General features: G+C 49.6%; 2 protein-coding genes across 4 annotated transcripts in view; both read left to right on the forward strand.

Annotated features, from left to right (window-relative positions):
- Positions 1-2418, forward strand: part of TENM2 (teneurin transmembrane protein 2) — an 895032-nt gene extending 892614 nt beyond the window's left edge. For all 3 annotated transcript variants that reach the window (XM_032196709.1, XM_032196710.1, XM_032196711.1), the window contains one exon: positions 520-2418. In XM_032196709.1, coding sequence (XP_032052600.1) covers positions 520-1281 — 762 coding nt within the window. In that variant the 3' untranslated portion in view covers positions 1282-2418. The remainder of the gene's footprint in view (positions 1-519) is intronic.
- A 7353-nt stretch (positions 2419-9771) lies between these two features.
- Positions 9772-20734, forward strand: part of WWC1 (WW and C2 domain containing 1) — a 69587-nt gene continuing 58624 nt past the window's right edge. Inside the window, exon 1 of the mRNA XM_032196935.1 lies at positions 9772-9890. Coding sequence (XP_032052826.1) covers positions 9772-9890 — 119 coding nt within the window. The remainder of the gene's footprint in view (positions 9891-20734) is intronic.

The raw sequence follows: 20734 nt of genomic DNA on the forward strand, positions 1-20734 counted from the left end.
AAAACATAACACTTCTACTTGCTTCTAAGTCATTTGAGAATCTAAATCCTCTCTCAGGAATTACTTCGATATTTTGGAGCCCAAATCTCATTTCCAAACAGTTTACATTCATAAGCATTTTAGTCCTATACACCAATTAAAATCTCTGGGCAAAAGTTAAAGCCCCATGCGAAAGTTAAGCGCCATCTTTTAACAACTTGATTCTGTTTTAAGATCTGATTAAAATTGTGTTAGACTTGGATTTTAGTTATTCTTGCAATTGCCATCATGTACCTATAAATAGCCCAGAGATTCGCGGTACGTATTTGCTATGAAAGGTGATTTGTGAGAAACCTTTTATTTGGCATTATTGATTGTAAAATAATTTTTAAAAGATAACCGAGGGTGGTCTTTCTACAGCCTAGATTTTTTTGCTGTGTACCTTTTCCTTAGAAACGCAAAACCAAAGATTAGCACTGTTCTCTGACATCGGTATTTTCAGGTCTTTATCTTTTTTGCTGTTTTGTTTTGTTTTCCCAGCTAATTACAGGAGTTCAGCAGACAACAGAAAGACACAATCAAGCTTTCATGGCTCTTGAGGGACAGGTCATATCTAAAAGATTACATGCCAATATTAGAGAAAAAGCAGGTCACTGGTTTGCAACAAGCACTCCTATTATTGGGAAAGGAATCATGTTTGCTGTAAAGGAAGGCCGTGTAACCACTGGCATTTCCAGCATAGCCACAGACGATAGCAGAAAAATTGCCTCTGTCCTTAACAGTGCTCACTACCTGGAGAAAATGCACTACAGCATCGAGGGGAAGGATACTCATTACTTTGTCAAGATAGGCTCAGCTGATAGCGACCTCGTAACCCTCGCGATGACCAGCGGGCGGAAGGTCCTGGACAGCGGAGTAAACGTGACCGTTTCCCAGCCAGCTCTCCTAATCAACGGAAGGACTCGACGGTTCACGAATATTGAATTTCAGTACTCCACCCTGCTGATCAACATCCGCTACGGGCTAACCGCCGACACGCTGGACGAGGAGAAGGCGAGAGTGCTAGACCAGGCTCGGCAGCGAGCCCTGGGGTCAGCATGGGCCAAGGAGCAGCAGAAGGCACGGGACGGCCGCGAGGGCAGCCGCGTATGGACAGACGGAGAGAAGCAACAGCTTCTGAACACGGGAAGGGTTCAAGGTTACGAGGGATATTATGTCCTGCCTGTGGAGCAGTACCCAGAGCTAGCAGACAGTAGCAGCAACATCCAGTTTTTAAGACAGAATGAAATGGGAAAGAGGTAACAAATTAACCTGCTGTCATCCTTTGCTGGATGAATCAGTAGTCGTAACTGTTATCTCCTCTCCTAAGGAGATGAAGACCTACATGGGGGCACTAGGCTGAGCTACTTTGGGATAGTAAGTGGCAAAAAAGCTCATTTTTTGAGTTAAATGCTACTGTTCAAGTGATTAAAAACCACATCCTGAAGTGGACTAAAGCCTGACTGAAAACTCTAACCATACAAATTAAACAGTACCCCTGAAATATTACCCACTTGTTCTGGGTCTAACGAAAAATAAAAAGAAGGCCTCGTATTGTATTACCTCACTCCATTCACACGTGAGCAAACTAAGAAATCCAAGTGGGCCACTTTCACTAACCAGCTGATGAAACACAAATGATTCAGACTGCTTGTTTGATAAATATCCAAGAGGTTTTCATTTAAAGCAAAATACAGGTGCATTTAAAACATGACTTTGGGGTGATTTGTGTGTAGCAACTGGAGGAAAATGAGAATGCAAGTGAGAGCACACTGGAAATAGTAAAGGAAAATATATTTAAGAATAACAAAACCGCACTTGCACTCTGACCCTCCATTTGTCTGGCCTGAAGCTTAACTTATTCAAAGAGGGCAGAGTGTAAAGTTACATTCAAAATGGTGGCTATAAATCACTACAAATAAATTTCATACTCTGTTTGTCTTTGAAGATTTCCATTGTGGACAGTATAACACAGTTACAGGGTGTAGTCTGTTTAGATTCAGTAGTTTGTTGGTATCAGTTCCAGTAGAGCTGTGGGCATTGTGTTACACTATTGCAAATGGGCACCACGTCAGATCACCCTGTACATACATCAGCCAGAAGGCACAATCACTGTTTCAGATTTAAAAATTATTAGTGTGTTTGTTTGGTCGAGAAACTGAGACAATCACATTACAGTCACCACAAAAAAAAAATAAAAAAATAAAATTAAAAAAAAAAAAGTCTAATAAGAACTTTGGTACAAGAACTTTTTTGTAATATACATGTATGAATTGTTCATTGAGTTTTTATATTAATTTTAATTTGCTGCTAAGCAAAGACTAGAGACAGGCAAAGATAATTTATGGCAAAGTGTTTAAATTGTTTATACATAAATAAAGTCTCTAAAACTCCTGTGAATATTTTGTCTTCCATTGTGAAATCTGTTAAAAATTAAAAAATATCAGTGTGTCGCTGTCATCTCATACATGCAGCATCTTCTATGTAGCAGTGATCGTTGTAGCATGGATTCCACAGAGGGACGTTCTTTTGACCTCTGGGTAAGCAAAAACTACATACACACAACCTGAAATTCTGTTTAGGACAGCAAAAAAAAATGTTAAATGCTCTTAGAAATTCCCTCTCCACGCCTGGTGACTAGTAACCATCAGACTGCCAGGTTACAATCCTGAAATTAGTTTAATTGCTCCGAAGTAGTTTCAAACAGATTGAAAATTCAGTAACACTGTATTAAATGGAACATGGAGGGACTTGCTGTGAGCACAGAAACCTCCACAAAATCTGTCGTCTTTGTGACACTGCTTGCTTCTACCACATTTAAAAATCGGAGGTAAGATCAAAGACCGTCTAAGCAGTCATTCCTGATGATGTTAAAAGGGAGCCATCCATCAGCAAGAGCCCTGCTGCTTTTATCTCATTTAAGTATGTACTCAGAGAGCTCTATTTAATTTTGAGAACAGTTTTGCTTTTGGGGTTGCAGATGAGATTTTTAATGATTCATGATATCAGCAGAGATGCTTGAATTGATTATGGGCATTAATTCATTCCAGGGCATTAATTCACTCCAGGGCATTTTTAAAGCAGAACAGCTCAGTGGCTGTGCTGTTAACACCTGTAGTACTCCAAGACTGCATCTGATTTTTGCTGAGCAAACAAACCCCATCCTGTTCTGTGCTCACCCTATGCAGTGCATGCACTAGAAGCCCAAGCACTCTTCCCTCAGAAGGACAAGTCAGGGTATGTTTTCAGATAAGTCCTGTATGTCCATCACTGCAGAGGCTTTTCTGTGCTGATGGGCTTGAAGTGCCGTTACATTATCAGACTTGTAAACAAGTGAAACTTCTTCAAGAAGGAAAGTATTAGGTGGGTAGTCATAAAAATTACTTTTGTCATCAGTTGCTTTTGGTTCATAAAACATGGAATCACAAGGTAGAAACACTTTCACTGTCACCATTTTCTGGAATTCCTTGGTCCGTGCTGGTAAGCTTCTTAGGTTATTCTTTGGAATAGAAATTTTCTTGTAGTTGAGAGACTGGAAATGATAACCCACTGCACGGTCCTGTATGTCCTTTGTTCTGTCACCAACCTCGTAAAGCTGAAACTGGTCAGAATTGGAGATTCTGCTACTTTATCCTTCTGCAAAAAGAAACTTAAACTAAAAACAGTGTACCATTTTTAATATTAATTATTTTGGGATAGATTTGCAGGGGATGCACTCAGAAAGAAAAGGCTCCCTACCCAGCTCCTTTGCAAACAATACGTGCATCATCATGGTATTCTTAAACAACTTTTGAAAGTGGACCAGTCACGTAGCTAAATACTCAACAGGGACAATTTATCCAGGTCTGTTGATGGTTTCCAAAGTGCCTGTGTGACAGCACAGGTCCCGCGGAAAGCCCCTGCAATATACTTAACTCCTAGATCCAACTGCCCTGTGCTGGACTCCACTGAGGTTATTCCCTTCCCTACTTCATGCAGCCTGCAGCTCAGCACCTGGGGCCAGTTCCAGCGCCCGGGGACACCGCTGCCACCAGCCCTGCCCAGCATCCCCGCGCCGCCAGCAGAAGAAGTGGGTGAGCGGGGAGCCCCAGGGGGTCACCCGCTGGGGACAGTCCAGTTTCCATCAGTCCTTCTCTAGAAGTTCTGCAGCAGCTCTTCAAAGCGCATACTGAATGGAATAGATCAGGGTTTTCCTTATTTTCTTCTTGGTTAAAATAAGGGCAGTGTCTTAGCCTCTGCTGAGGATTTAATTGTTCTGGGGCTAAAGTCAGGCTTCTGCTGCAGAGCATCTGAGCCGAGAACTCAAAAAGCAGTATTGAAATGGTAAAAACACCATAGGAGAGAGGTGTGTGCCAGCTTTCAGAGTGAGACAAGTAAATGCAGCCAATTTATAAATCCTTGACAAATAGGATTTACAACGGAAGTGGCAGTTAAGCCATCATGAGTACAGAAGGTGGCAGATAGTATGCAGTAATGCTGTCTGTGCTGTGTTACAGCAGCTCAACAGCGTTGCTACCAGAGAAACTATATTTACAGAAGTTTTACATCTTTAGATGACAGCTTCTGGCAGGTTTTAGTCTAATTTTGTAATTGCATATAAAAAGAAAATATGCTAGGAGTATTGTGCTGGCTGTACTGTTGCATATTCTGCTACAGCCCGGCTCTCATAATTGTTGCAAATAGCTTCCCCCCTGCCAACTTCATTAAGTGAAGAAATCATATAAATGAAAGTAAAATATTAACAAGCATTACTTAATGCTATAAATCAGTATTATCAGATAAATCACATTTTCACCTGTCAAAAAATGGTAATACAGGTAGAAAGCAGATACCTGTTTGCCTCTGTGGGCTGTAAGGTTTTGTTTTTTTAAGCCATTCCCATCTTAACGCTTGGTCTCTGCCTGTGTGGGGAAGGCAGGCCACTAAAAAGCTGGTGACACGGCTCCTGGGAGGAGGTTTTCCACCTGTCACAGCACCGGGTTTTTCAGTGGGCCAGCAGGTGCTGTGCTTGGAGGAGGCCAGAGACACCGCTGTGAGACCCGCAGGGAGCTGGTGCCCCACTGGCTCGCCGGGTTGAGCCTCCCCAGCAGTCCAGTCCATGGGGGCACCCATGTAGATCTGGTCTGCAGTAATTAGAGGCTGAATTACCCTCACTGACCCACAACACCACAAAGGCACCCGTGTTTCTGGGGACATCCTGCAGCGACTGTTCTGTCCCCAGAGCACCTGCTGCCTCCCAGGGCCCTGAGCAGCGGCGGGGTCCGGCTGGGTGCAGGCAGGCTGTGTCTTCCAGGCTGTGAGAGCGCTCCGTGGGCAGTGCAGGTCCGAGAGGGAGGGACACGGTGTGGCCACGCACTCCCCTCTGCAGTGGGTGTCACAGCTGCCCTGGCCTACACCCCGGCTCCAGCAGCAGAGGATCGCAGTGCCACATCTCCATAAATTCCTTTCCATGCAAGGAGGTGTGTTTGCAGGGGGGTACGGGGCCCAGGCAGGGATCTCTGTCCTGGGGAGCGTCCAGCAGCTTGCTTGTCTCCGGCCCCCACACGGCACCACACGGCCCTGCCTATGCCAGCCGGTGCCCCACATTTGGGCCCAGCATCGCCCCTCTGGGGGGTGTCCAGCCCCTGCTGTGCCCCAGCTGCTGCCCGCTCCATGCACCCGCAGGGCGCAACAGGCAGCGGGGCTCCCTCCTGGTGCCTCGAGGAGCTGAGTAGGGCTGCTCCTGGGGCCACAGAGCTCACCCCGCTGGAGAGCAAAGTGCTGGGGGCCCTCGAGACGCAGGTGGGTGGGTGGCCATGCTGCTGGCAAAGCTGGGGACTGCACGGCCACTTGGGTGAGGGCGAGCAGCAGCCATAGAGTGGCTACTGGATACTAAAGCATGAAGTGATCCCCAACATCCCAGCCAATTGTTGAGTATTTTCCCAGTGAAACTAAGCCACTTCAAATGGACATTTGTTTCTCGATTGCCTCTGATTTGTGCTGTAAAATAACTAGGTGGGGTTTGCTGGATTTTATTTTTTTCTGCTGCAGCAGTGAGGCTGCTCCGGGCACTGCCTGACCCCAGAGGGCTGTGCCCCCACGCTCATCCAGCACCACCACTGCTGCTGCAAAGCGGTCAGCCTCTTGCTCCCACCACTGTAGGGGGGTTCAGACCCTCCCTACGTGCAGGAAATGGCACCATTCCACCAGCCAAGGTCAAGCCTGTGTCTGGATGAAGCTGAGTGCTTCTGCAAGCCATCTGTAGATGTGTGGTAAGGAGGAATCCTGGAGAACTTTGTCCATTGCTGGTACAATTGGCTTCTCCCCTTGGGGAACCTGTGGTGGGCACGTCCCTGCTCTGCTCCAGCAGAACTGCTGCTGGACAGACGGATGGGCCCTGCCCTGCTGCTGCTTCCACAGACGCACAATGGCTTGGGGCCCTTGCCCATATTGTGCCTGTGCCAGCACCAAGAAGGGTTTGGTTCCATCATCAGGAGACCTGTAGAATCACAGAGAATGGGTTGGGTTGGAAGGGACCTTAAAGGCTATCCAGTTCCAACCCCCTTCCATGGTCAGGGACAACTCCCACCACACCAGGTTGCTCAAAGCCCCATCCAGCCTGGTTTTCATAGACTCATTAAGGTAGGGAAGGCCCCTCATGATATCTGGTCCAACCATCCCCCTACCACCAATGTCACCCACTACACCATGTCCCTAAGCACCAGGTCCAACCTAAAACCTCAAACACCCCCAGGGATGGTGATGCCACCACCTCCCTGGGCAACCCGTTCCAGTGCCTGGCTAGTCTTTCTGAGAAGAAATGTCTCCTCATTTCCAACCTTAACCTTCTCTGGCACAACTTGAGGCCATTCCCTCTAGTCTTATTACTAGTTACCTGTGAGAAGAGGCCGACCCCCAGCTCCCCACATCTTCCTTTCAGTTAGTAGTAGAGAGCAATAAGGTGTCCCTTGAGCCTCCTCTTCTCCAGACTAAACAACCCCAGCTCCCTCAGCCACTCCACATAGATAGGACTTGTGTTCCAGGCCCTTCAACAGCTTCCTAGCCCTGCTCCGGACATGCTCCAGGGCCTTGATGTCCTTCTCACAGTGAAGGACCCAAAACTGAACACAGTACTCGAGGTGTGGCCTCAACAGAGCCAAGTACAGAGTACAAATCATCAATAAAGATATTAAAGAGGATGGGCCCTGACACCAAGCCCTGGGGAACACCACTCATGACCAGTTGCCAGCTGGATTTCTCTCCATTCACCACTGCTCTCTGGACCTGGCCATCCAGTCAGTTTTTACTTTAAACACCTCCAGGGATAGGACATCCATAGCTTCCCTGGGCAGCCTGTGACAGGGCCTCTTCACCTGTGAAGAGTTTCTTCCTAATATCTAATCTAAATCTACCCTCTTCCAGTTTAAAGCCATTACCCCTTGTCCTATCTCTGCACCCCCTGACAAAGAGTCCCTCCTCAGCTTTCCTGTAGGCCCCCTTCAGGTACTGGCAGGCCACTGTAAGGTCTCCATGGGGCCTTCTCTTCCCCATGCTGAACAACCCCAACTCCCTCAGATCACTGCACAGAAGAGTAGTCCTAGTAGGTAGGACTGGCTTACAGCTACTGCAGTGCCTCAAGCCCTGCCATGAGCACGCAGTATACCAGAGCTAACCCAGTGTCCCTCACCCAGCCACTTGCCGAGGCACTGGCACCTGTCCCTTCACAGTTCTCCACCAGCTGATGTCCCCAGCCCTGCTGCTGGAGCTGGTGGCTGCCACCAGTGGGGCTGTGTTTTATTCCCCTGGCCCTGGGCTGGGTACACAATGCCACTCTGGGAGTGCCTGTGTAGTGTCTGCGGCAGGGTTTGGCAAGCCCGTTGTGGCCTAAGTGTCACACAGGTGTTTTACAGCCCCGGAACTGACACCTGGGCAGGTTTCGCTTTCCAAGGCCACGCACGGTGGCTGTTCCCTGCCTGCACATACCACGGGCTGCTTGCCAGGCGGAATAAGGCCCGGCCGCCCCAGCAAGCCCAACAGAAGGTTGCAGTGCCATGGGGGCACGTGGCTGTCCTGCACAGACGGGGGCATGTGTTTTGGAAAAAAAAAAAAATAAAATAAATAAATAAATAAATAAATAAATAAATAAGGTCCTGATTTGGTTTAGGTGAAAAAAATGTTGCAGAACATGGAGGTCACCGATAGGGATTTATTCTCTCACTGCAAGCTTGTTTGCTGAAAGATAGAGCTCTCAGTGCGGGCACACAAAGTGCTGGTGATGGTGCATGCGGGGGGGAGCAGCCAGGCAGCCAGTGGCCCCCTCCAGGGCCTTGCCCCAACGCAGCCAACCCGCACTGGTCCCACAGCCCCGAGGCGAGGTGCAGGCCGGCCAGGCAGTGCTGGCTGCTTGGGGGCAGCCTCCCCGTTGGCAGTCACACATGGGTTTCCTGCCGTTTTCTACCTTGTCTTACCGTGCTTTCTTGATTTTTCCCTTACATACACAATTTTATCCCATGAACTCATAAAAACTAGTAATATTGCTTAATAAGCAAATGGCAGGTTTTGACTCTTTTTTTTCAGTGCTTAGGGTAGCATGAAGAACGTGTTATGTTTACTAATGCTGTTGCTAATGAATAGCATGGCAAAGGTAGCTTGAAATTTAACATCTGACTCAAATCCAGAATCACCTGCACAAGGTTTTGACAGAAGGTGGCTGAATTTAACTTTCTTCTGTGTCAGAAACCTTTATTCAGTGTCACTACTGAAGTTCCCTGACATCTGATCAGCGCCACAGCTCCCAGCCCTGTTCCTCAGGAATGTAGGGTGGGAAACAGGAGAAAAATAAAAACTTTGTGGTACTGCAAGAGTGAAACAGTCTATTCTTCCAAACTCAATTTCAACGTTTTTTTTTAAATCTGTCCTTTGGAAACCATTAAAAGCTGATGTATAGTATTGGGTGTGGCAAGGGGCAAGCGCTTTTTCTTTCTGGAAGGATACAGTAACCCTTCACAGAAACATGGTTCCTTCAGGTTGAACAGCGCCTGAGTTTTTAACCAAAATGACGTATTTCAGGAAAAATGCATTTATTTTCTGTCAATTAAATTCAAATGCATTTTTCCTCCTGTTTCAGTTCAGACACCTGAAAAAACCTGTTGGAGGCTGACAGACGGGCACTATGTTATTGCATCTTTTGACATTGACGTTTCGGTGTTTGGTAGCCCACCGACACTGGCATGTTGGGTGCTCGGTACCAGCACGCAGACTTTGGGCGACATTCCTCATATTCCTCAGCAAGAGCCGAGCCGCCTCCACCCCTCAGCAAATGGCCGCCCTCGCTGCCCGTGGCTCCGCGTGGCCACCGCGAGGCTCCGGCTTGGGGCGAGGAAGGGCCGAGATCCCCCAGCCCCCCGCAGCCCCCCGCACGCCTCCCTTCGCTCCGACCCAACCCCAACCCCGCCTCGCACCGCCCGCGGGGACCGAGGCCGCCCCCGGCGCTGCCCCGGCGGCAGGGGGCGCTGCGGCCGCCCTCCGCCCGCCTCCGGGGCGGTGCAGGAAGCGGCGGGGCGAGGGGCCGGGCCGGGCGCCCCCCGCCCCCGCCTCGCCTCGCCCCGGCCCGCCCCTGCCGCGGGGCCGGCGTGCGAGCGCCCGCGGCGCCTCCCTGCGCGGCTGGGCCGGCCGCGGCCCCGCTCCGCTCCGCACCGCCCCGCACCGCCAGCAGCAGCAGCGGCGCCCCCGGAGCGCTGCGTGCATGGGGCGGCGCGGCCCGCGCTGGGCACGATGCCGCGGAAGGAGCTGCCGCTGCCCGCGGGCTGGGAGGAGGCGCGGGACTACGACGGGAAGGTGTACTACATCGACCACGGCAGCCGCACCACCAGCTGGGTCGACCCCCGCGACAGGTGGGGCCGCGGGGCTCCGCGCTGGGGCCGGGGGGGGGGGCCCCGCTCCTCGGCCTCGGGGCGCTGCGTGCGGCCCCCCGGGGGCTGCCCCGGTGCCGCTGGGTGCGGGGGGCGCTGCCCCGGGGCTGTGCGGCGTTAGCGGGGGCTGCGGGCTCCCGGCAGCGCTTGGTGGCGCCGCGTCCCGGCTGCGTGCTGGGGGCGGCCGCGGGGAGGAGGCGCGCAGGTGGCTCAGCCCCGGTGCGGGATCAGCCCCGCTGCCGGCTCCCAGCTCCCCGCCGAGGCCAGAGGCTCCCCGTCCTGCCGGCTGCAGGTCCCGCCGCCGTCCCGGACACATCGCGGAGAGCTGGATGGAAATCCCAGGCTGAGCCCTCAGCGCCGTGTGGGTGAATGTGAGAGAGTTCCCCCACCTGACAGCGAGCGTTGTGCTCGTTACAGGGGTGTTCAGCCGGGTTTCTGGGTTGGTTTTGCTCTCTTCCCCCTGCCTCGACACTTGGCTCTTTGGGGTTTTCCATGGTTTGGGGGCGTCCAACTCTTCGGGGCGCCCGTCCTTTGCCTTCTCTCTGGTCCTACGTAGGAAGGCTCTTTGTTGAGCCAGGCGGCAAATGATTGTCCGATTTTACAGGATTTTAAGGAGTGTTCTGCATTCCAGGAATAATCCTTGTGTATCTTGTACACAAATGTAACCTGTTGGACTGCCGGAGGTTTGGAACGCGTTTTAACCTGGTGTTTCAGTGCTGTGGTTGAAAGCTGAGAACACGTTTCAAGGTGTGTTTTTTAACCTTGATAAAAGTCAACACAAGCTCCAATTAGGAATGCTTTCTTCACATCTTCCTTCTGTTAAAGAGCATGAAGACGAGAGAAATTTATTAGGGCTAATGGTGGCGTATAAAAATTCTGCTGTGTCCTTGGTTAGTGAGTCAAAGCTGACAGGATCAGCTGAATGGATGCCTTCTGCATGTGTGTGCTGAGCTATCGCAGGTATGTTCACTGCTCACCACCGTTAAAGGAGAATATTCAAGCATACCTTGATAAGTGCTATCACATGACATATTTGTTGTGCACGTAGTAATACACCTGAATACACATGGCCCTGACGAGCTTTGAATCTGAGTCATCTTCCAGTAGCGCTACTGAGAACACAGGTTGAGTTACACTCCCCAGCCTCTCTGAAATCCTCATGGTTTGAAGAGTTTGTTGGTCCAGCACTGGAAGAACTAAGCGTCAGAGCTTTCCCCCATCACCCGCGGGACCATGGCCTTGTACGAGTTACAGAGATGCTCTGCTCCACTTGCAGGAAAAAAAGTTTCTCTTTAACTAATTAGTGCTGTCTGTGAAAGTCAGCTGGTAAGAATTTCTGAGCAGCTCGAGTCATAGCTGCAGTAGTGAATGTGGGTTTATGTACTGATCACCCAAGAGTGCGTTGTGAGTTTTGGTATTCTGGAGCCTGGAAGAATCTGTAAAGTTGCTGCAGCGGAGAGGTCGTTTTGTGTGTTTTCTGCTGTGCTATATACACTGTCTTTGTCCCAGCACAAAGCAATAGATACCAGGAAACACAGTTGTAAATCTGCAGGCTTCAGGGATGTGGAGGAAGATTTATGGTTTTGGACTTGTTCTGCACCCCATTGCTTCTCAGTGGCAAGGTTTCAGTGTGAGTGTACCTTTACGACACCTGACGGGTTTATTCAGCGAGCAACAACAGTAGCTGAAGACAGGGCATGCAGGATTTCAACCTTCCCCAAATCTTTCATTCTAGCTTAATTTAGTAGGGAAAAAAAAAAAAAAAAAAAAAGGCAGGGATACCACCTAGCTAGAGGGCATAGGCTTGCCCACTGTTTTTGTGACAACAGCTGGTGTCTGCAGGTGGAGTGGCCGGGTACTGCAGCAGTGGTCTGGACGCGGCTGTGCCCACGGGTGTCACAGTGGGGCTGCATGAGGTGATGGATTGGGTGGCTTTCCAGCTCTCCTGTAGCTCGTTTCACCACCTGGGTGGATAGGCTGTTGTTAAAAGGAGCTGTTGGACTTGGCTGGGGATGAAGTGGAGCTCCCACCTGGGAGCACCTTGCTGTCTCCCAGCGCTGAGCTGAGTGATGCTCATGCTCCTGAAAGCCTGGCTGAAGCCACTGCGTGCGGGAGCACTTGTTCCTTCTGCCACCTAAGGGTATGCCAGACTTGCAGGCAGACCTGGGAAGCATGCGGATTTTACAGCATTTTTGGAAACCATCTAAAGATGAAGCATAAGAAGAATTTTGTAACTGAAGCAGTACTGTGCCTGTGTTACGGTGTAACAGAAGAATCAAGGAGGTGTTCTGTAAGGAAGGATTTTGGTTTATAAGGTGTAAGGTAGTTCTAGTGACCAGGTGGGAAAAAAACACTGTCTTTTCTTCATGTCAAAGGAAGCTGAAGTAGATTACTTTTTTTTTTTTTTCTGAGTTTGTTTTAAATTAGATAATTCAGGACTTGGATACAGTGCAATAGGGGGCCAAGCCTCACCGAGCTAGGGGAAGAAATTCATCGTTCCTAGTTTTAAAGGCAAGCCTGATCTTTCAGGCATTCACCAGCACGTGCTGTTCGGTGACACACAGCAGAGCGCTGTCCCAGCTGCTGCCTTGTCCCTGGGGATGTGCCAGTGTCATAGGGTGCTGCCCTGGTTACCATATAGGAAGTAAGGATGGCACCTCAGAAACACGAGCAGCAGCTGCTGGCGGTGCTCAGACATGGCTGTGAATCAGGAATTGCACCAACAGAGTGCCCCCAGTGAGGTTTCTGCTTTCATCAGACATTGGGGTTACAGATGGGTATCTGGATGCCTGTGGGTGCTCTGTGTTTGGGTTCTTTACACTGTTTAAGGGAATGTGATCTGCCCCAAGCTGTCTTGGAAGAGGATTGCTTTTTCTCTCTTCTCCTTGCCTTTACACCCTCAGGCTTCCTGAAGATGCCTGATAACCCACCCCATTCTCTAGTTTTTGTGTTCTCAAGCTCTTCCTCCTGGCATGGTGGTATAAGCGAGTTGTCCTGGGTTGTTTTAGATGGAGCTGGCTGAACTACTTTTACCCCAATCACTGGACTCCCGCTGAGGGTGAGAGGTAGCAAAATGGGAGCACTGTCAGTGAAGCCTGATGAAGTGACTAAGCAGCTGCAGGTGTTCTCAGTTTGGGGAGGCAGCAGTGCCTCAGTTGGTGTCCCTTCATTTTTCAAAGGCTCTTGTTGATAAGGGGCTAGAGCTATGTATTAAATGAAAGCCCAGATTCTGCAGTTGCTCCCTGAGACATCTTCCTACTCCATATGGAGTTTTTTTCCCACTCTGACCCCACAAAGCAGAACTTCAGTAAGGAGGAGAAGGGGGGAGAGATTTGCCAGGGTTTGGGGCCAATATGTGTCAATGTATGTGTTGTCACACGTAGAATACTTTGTGCTCCTGTAGAAGTTAGGGCCACCTGTTTGCTCATGAATATACAAGCTTGTTGAGCCTGAGGATCTGCCTGAAGAAAAGCTGGGCCTGTTATATATAGAGAGAGCAAAATCATCTAGCTGTGCCCTGCTAAGCCTGCCTTCCAGGCTTGATGGGAAATGTGCAGCATGGTTTGTCTCTTCTGCATGATTCTGGTGTTGAAGCTTTCCGTGCCCACTCTGCTCTGTGCACTTGGTCTCTGAACTTCCTGTATTAAGGAATTAAAAATGTGAGCATCATGCTAAAATTTCTTATGTAGATGCCTGCTGCTTGGATTATTTCCCTATAGCATAACTACAGCCACCGGAATAAAGCTAAATTTAGCCAAGTAAAGTGTGGGAGTTCTCGAGAATGAAAGGACGTGAAGGGAGAGCACTGAAAAGCATCGAGAATAAAAGGAGCCGTACTTTTCTGCAGGTGGAAATCAGTAAGTGTAAGGAGAGGAAGAAAAAAAATCTTGAAGCATTCTGTGGGTTTCTTTCATCACTGGCAGCAGCGTGGGTCACGCAGCTGAAGGCTGCTGCCGTGCCTGCTGTTACCTTTCTGTACTGATAGCTAGCCCAACGCCCTGTCAGATGTGTGTCATCCTGCATCTTTCTCATGTTTACCTTCCCCAGAATAGCAGATCCTTTTATTATGAGGAACAGGCCGTTAGGTGTATAGCCAGAAGCCAGCGATACCGTTTTCCCTGCGCACAGCCCTGAGTGACAGAAATGCAGCCTTTGTAGTCAGCTGAATGCCACCTCTGGGAGCGGGTGTCTTGATGTGTGGGACTGGTGCTGTTCTTAGGACGTTTTTTCACAATAAGTGGAAATTAATGGGTTTATGTAAGTGCTAATATGTAGGGAGATGAAGAAAGGAAGGAAGGTTATTGTGACCATTTGGTTTAACTCACTAGTTCCACAAGTCTTCCAAGGTGAATCAATGCTGGCTGCACCTGTAACTGGTAAAAGCAGTTTGCAGACAAAATCAATCAGACCTCTTCAGTTACAAGAACTAGCTTGGATTTTCCTGTAAGACTTGCAAGAGACAGCTTGCGGTAGAATTCAGCTTAGCGTGGGGCGTGAGCAGCTCCTCGTGCTGATGCCTGGGGAGGCTGCAGGGGCCAGAGGCGCTGTGTCCTCTCCTCGTGGCCTGAACTCGCGTCAGGCTGTGTGGGGCAGCAGGAATGATGCTGCTCAATCAGAGCAGCACTGCTGAAGGTGTGGTGTGCACTGCTAAAGGCGTGGTACACACACAGGTATGTTGTGCGAGAGGATGTCGGCAGTGAGTTCAGAACTACCGAAAGACCCATTTTACTGTACTTCCCTACGGAATGTGAACCAAATGAAAAATGGATATTTTTGTTCAGCTCAGCAGCTTTTCAGTGTATCTTGGGGAATTCTGAGTTTTAAAAGACTGGATTTGGTTTTGAAGAAATCTCTGTAAATCACACTGTTTAGAAATTTGTAGGTTGAGCTTCATCTTCTGCTCTGGCAAGGTCATTCTGCTCACAAGAGGAGTCCTCAACAAGCTGTCAGCCCTTCTGATGCAAAATTAAAGTTAGCGATGCTGCCTCAGACTGGAAACTTCCTTGACGAGGGGATCAACATTTTCATCTCCATGTAGGTCATCTATTTTCACGCCAAAGTAGTCATCTGTACGGAAATGGCAGAGAATTGGTTGTTGCTGTGTTGTCCACCTGGGGCTGGGGCTCAGCAGCGGCGCTGATGGGGACTGCTTGAGCTGCTGCTGTTGGAGTAAAATCCTGTGTCTGCGAGGGGATAAACTTCTCTGGCTGGAAAATGTTGTGTTACTGTCTGGATTTGTTTTATAGAAACAGCTGGTCCCGACTCTGGTGGTGCAGAAGGCTTGCTGGCGTGGCTGGGGCCGAGTGGCAGGGCAGGAGGTAGCGGTGGCTGTGGCCGTCACCTGGGGTTGCTGCCGAGGATGTGCGTGTGCAGTGGCTCCACGTTTGTCACCTGGCCAGGCTGTGTCCCCCAGCTGAGGTAAACACCTGGGGAGGTGTTCCCAGCGCTGGAGGTGCTTGGCTTCGCTGTGATTTCTGACCAGGTCCTACAGGCAGGGTGCCTCTTTGCCTGCAGGGTGTCCTCGCGTTGTCATTCGTGGTGGTTTCTTCACAGTTAGTGCAGCTGTGGAAAGATGAGTTTGCTACAAACTTTGTGGTACCCAAATCTGGTTTTAATTCTTCTAGCTTGTGCTGGAAACTGTACTGGAAGACATGGAAAGACTTGTCAGGAAAAAAAAAAAACAACCCACAACCTGTTTAATGAAGAAACTTGTACGTGGGGAAGTGACCGGTGCTGGGGGCAGTCCTGTCAGTGACCTGCCGCAGGGCTTCTTACCTGGCTGCCCGAGGAGCCCATCAGCAAATGCTGGCTGTGCAGTCTGCGCTCCTGGGGGTGCACGGTGTGCTTCCTGCATGCGTGGTGAGACACAGCCCGTGTCCCTGCCACGATCGGCACCTCCTGGGCTTGATGCAGCACGTGGCTGTGTCCAGCACGGGAGAGCATCACACCTTTTAGAAAGAGGGTGGGAGATCCTAAAGATGGTTTGCAAGTATTGCTGGTGCTCGCCTGTGCCGTGGCTGGCAGCCTCAGCCTGGTGGCCTGCTCCGTGCCACCAGCAGGCCGAGTTGGCTGAACAGTAAATGAGCAGAGGCTCATTCGGTGGGTGACAGCAGCCAGGCAGAGCCAGGTGAAGGTGTGTAAGTGCTGCCATGCACAGATCTGAAAGCTGCGTAGATCAGCCGCTTGCTCAGAGAGGAATGCCTTTTCTGCTGGCTGGCTGCCATTCAGGAGACCTGCTCAGTAAGGTGACATGCTTTGCTGGTGGTAACGAGGACTCGGCTTTAACTGCTCAAATAAAACCCAGAGTCCTTGCTCACAGAGTCTAAGGTTACTGCTCCCCCCACTTTTAAGCTGCATGCATAGATAATTGGCTGAACAAACAACAGACAAAACTGCTCCCAATAGAATAATAACTGCTTTTCACTGCCACTCATCCAGTCAAGTGACATCTGGAAGACTCTGTGGGTATTCACAGGAGGTTTGGTGTGTAACAGGAAGATGTAAAGAAGCCAAATCCTGCAGCTGTCAGTGTTCTCTGGCTTTTTCATGCTTTTGGATGTGTTCTGCTGGCTTGGGTTGTTCTGTTTGTTCTCGTACTTATGGCTTCCACCCCAGCCTCTGCGTTCGGTAACATAAATACCCAACACATTTAAAAAAGGCAGATGAATTGCGCTCTCAATCTTACAGAGATGCTGTGGGGATTAATTAGTTCTGATGAAGTGCTTTCTGGCTGAGATGTCAAACTGATGTTTTGGGACTAATGGTATTGTTTGGTGCAACTGCTTAGCTCTCCTCAAATGTCTAATCACTGCTGTGGAAGAATTTACTCTGCGGAGGAAAGCGATTGATTTAAAGCACGCAATAACCAGTATTGATTTGCGCGGCGCAGCCATTCATACCAGCTCTACGCAGGGCTGAGGCGGGCAGTGCTCACACGACAATTTTGAGCTCAAGTCGAAGTGGAGCTATTGCTTAAACGGCCCCGTGGCTGCCGGCAGATCTCTCTCCGTGACTGCTAACTGCTGTGACGCTTCTGTGCTCGGCCCGGGGCCGGCCCCGCTGGGGAAGGGGCTGTCGGCTGCCTGCCCCTCGCACAGCCCATGGGGCCAGCAGTAGCGGCCGTGGTGATCTGGGCCAGGTGAGCAGCGTGGGACAGCTTTGGTAGCCCCTGAGCCGCCCTACGGAGCGGTGCTGACGGGCAGATATCCACGGCTCGCTTTGCTGCTGTCGGGTGCACGATTCCACGTGGCAGCGGGCGTGCTGCTGGCCTGGCGTGGGGCTGTCCTGCACCCCTGGGTGCTCGAAGCCCTGGCGGTGGGACTGCTCGGGGCACTGGTGTAATTACCTCTGTGGGAGGCAGAGCCCGTGGCTCTTGGCCAGCTGCAGTCAGCACCGTGCAAGGGAGGAGATGTGCAGGTGTGGGCAGGGCCGGGGACTGGCACCAGCAGCGAGCTGCACAGTGTGCCCGGTGTGGCAGGGGGCTCCTGGCTGCCCCTGTCCCAGCAGTGCACTTGAGTGAAGCTGAAACCGCTGCTTGCCTTGCTGCTGCTCCTACGCAGGGGAAATCTTCAGCCAATTCCACGTGTCTAGCTCCGAGGGTTTGCTTCGAGTCAATGAGGATGCCTAAGGCCGCATGCATGTTGTGCTTCTGCAGTTTGTCATCGATCTAGAAGAGGGTCTGAGCGCTCCTGTAACTGCGCACACAGGGTAAGGTCCACGTAGAGATGCTGCTCTAGCTTTTAACAGCTACAGGATGGTCGCAGTGCTCTTTAGACAGGCTTTGGCTGTTCCAGTCCAACCTTTGTTCACAGTGGTGCTGTTTCACTTCTTCAACATCTGGTATCTCCACCTTTAGGTTATTATGTAGGACGTCTGTTTTGGTGGGAATGCCGTGCTTCCGCTTGCCGTGGTGCTCCCACAGCAGTGGCATCGGTATTCTTTAGGACTTCTCCCAGTGCTCTCTGGGTCTGGTGCACTGTGCTGGAGGTAGCGATGCAGCTCCATGGGATGCTGTTGCTCTGACCGAATTCCTGCATAGCGGAGAGGGAAACTTCCCAAGGGAGAACTTGGCATGAAAAATAAGCCTTTTAAAGGCAAAGTTGTAAGGCGTACCTAATTTAGGATGACCTGTACTGTATATAGCATTCCAGATGAGGCTGTCATAATGAAGTGTGGTTTTTAAATAAAAACAATATTAAAAAAAAAAAAAAACACCCTTAACATGAATAACACTTTTGCATTGCAGAGTTTGGCAAGGTTAAACTTCAAATCAAATGAGCACTTTGAACAAAGCTTTTTTGTGGGAGCTGTGTGGTGATGCTCAGGTGTATTTGGTTAGCAGTGTGTGTTAACCCTGCGGAGGATGCAGAGGCTCAACGCTTCCGTTCAGTATGATGGGCACCATTTTTCAAGATCCGATCTCTCTCCAGTCCAGCTGTCATTTCAGCCGCTTGTTTAGATTTTTCTGAAATTCTGTGAAGTTATCTCTACATCCAGCTACCCTAAATATCTTCTCAGTCAGCAAGGCAGTAAGCCAGGCTTGCAGTTTGTCCTTTCCTATGTCATTGGCATTTCACACTATGCAAGATCTAAGCATCAAAGGTAGATGATCTGTTGCCTTGACAGGACCTTGACTATTTAGTTTTTATATGGAAACTTAAGTAGCAGGCTTTAGGCTGCTTAATAGGCAGTTCTGCAGAAGGAATTTTCCCAGTTTTATAGAAGAGTGCAAATTGCTAAAGAGATCACCTTGCTATTCTGAATCTTCTCCATGAGCGTTATCCTGTCTTTATCTTAACCTACATATGCAGGAAGAAGCAGCATCCTGCCTGTTCCTATATCCTTGCTTCTTGTGGCACTGAGGTTCTGCAAGATACTTTAAACTTCTGAACTTTCTCTTTTTTTTTTTATTTTATTTTTCTTTTGCTTTTAAACGATGAATATAAGAGATTCTGAATTTATCTGAACCTACTGGGTAAGATACCGGTGTGATATCTTTTTGTCTGCTGTGGTTGTCGTTCCCCTGTTTTAGCTCACGCTTGAGCTCAAGCTGCTGCTGTGGTACTGTGTGATTTCTGTGATCGATGTCTCCTCAACGCTTGTTAGCTTTCCTCTAATGTGCTACGCTGAGTGTTGGAACATCCTTCCTTTCATGCTGTTTTGAAGCGGTGCCTATCCCCCTTGTTCCTGCTGTCTTTCTCCAAAGTCTCCCTGAAAGCCTAATAACTGCAATTCCTTGTGGAAGTTCAACCTATGAAGCTGGGCCAGAATATAATGCTGGAAAGACTGGAGTGATAACAAAGCTGGCATTAGAGCTGTAAACCTCCCTGACCTTCTCAGAAGAAAATTTCAGACTCGGTACTCTCCTGCATCTTTGTCACTGCTGCTCTGCCATACTGAGCAGTCTTCGTCTGCTCCTCCCCTCCTCTGTCCCCCTGTCTTTGATAGCAACTTTGATAGCAACAGCTGTGACTGCCGGTGACATCTCTTGCAAGCTGTTGGTTGCATGAAGAAGCTCCTTTACTGTCTCGGTGAGAGGCAGTATTGGATCCGAGGAGCTGTCCAAGTAGGTGGTTTGTGGTGAAACACTAAAGGGTGGGAAGTCTGCTCCTCAACGCCCTGTTCAGCGTGCTCCACCTTGTAAAGAAACGTCTGTCCTCTTCTGCCTTAACGTTTTGCTCCTGGATTTGGGCATCTGCTTTTACTGAAGAGCAGCTGCAGCTGGTGTGCCCTGCGATAAACTGCAGCTCTCAGCTTGGTCAGCGTGGTGAGGGCTTGCTCTGCAGGCGGTCGGGGTGCTCTGTAATGCTGCACGAAGGCAGGTGTCCTGTCGTATGCCATCTGGTAATTCTTCAGAGGAGATCTGATAGCGCTGCTAGTTCCTCGTGCAACTGGCTCGCTAATGACTAAATGTAGAAGGTTTCTGCCGTCGTGGTCTTTCATTGCTTGATGCTAAGAAAAGCATAACCTGAATCTAAATACTTTCTTAAGGCACAGAAACTGTCTTGCTTGCTGGTTTGATCTTTTATAGTCCTTGGGCATAACTTCCCACATCTTAAGCTTTCCTTCTCTCTTAGGGGAAGAACCTGTGGGAGGACGGGGAGGAGTGTGTGGCCTAGGAACCTGGCTCAGCTGCTTGCAGGAGGGCTGTGTATATATATATATATATATATATATATATATATATATATATTTATAAAACAGTCTCAGTTTGCCAAGACAGATTTTCAGCTGAACAGATCGTGCACAGTTACGTCCTCCACTCAAGCTTGCTTTCACACATCTTTGTAAATGCCACTCTTATCCCTAGAGCAAATGTTCTGTGTTGGATTTTCTCATCTTGATTTCTTTATTTGCCCAGTAGTCTGTAGCTAATACCCCAACTGCACCATCTTTTATTTTCTATTTGCATCCCAGACGCAGGCTCCTGCTTTGGGTGGTAGTTCTGATGACCTTGGTGGTGTCTTCAGCAACTTAGATGGGATGATGATCCTTGCTAGGCATGATCACTAGGGTTTTTGATTCAGGGATTAGTCATGGTTCTTCCTTCCCAAGGATCTTCCCCCTGATCTTACTACCAGAGGAGGACGTGACAGCAGCCAAGCGTGCTGCAGCTTACAGCCTGGTTTAGGCGTGCGAACAGGCAGTGATTATTTGGGGTGGGAGGAATTTCTCCTATCAGACCATGTTCTGGCGTGTTCCTGCAGGAGCCCTTGTGCTCCCTGCCGCGACTCGGCGGCTGCTGGCGTTTTCCAGGCAGAGCCAAGTGACACCAAATCCTTGTAAGAGGAAGGCAGCTGGTGCTCTTAACTCCTCAAGTGGGAAGA

This window comes from Aythya fuligula, chromosome 14, assembly GCF_009819795.1.
Source record: "Aythya fuligula isolate bAytFul2 chromosome 14, bAytFul2.pri, whole genome shotgun sequence".
In the NCBI taxonomy this organism is placed as follows: Eukaryota; Metazoa; Chordata; class Aves; order Anseriformes; family Anatidae; genus Aythya; species Aythya fuligula.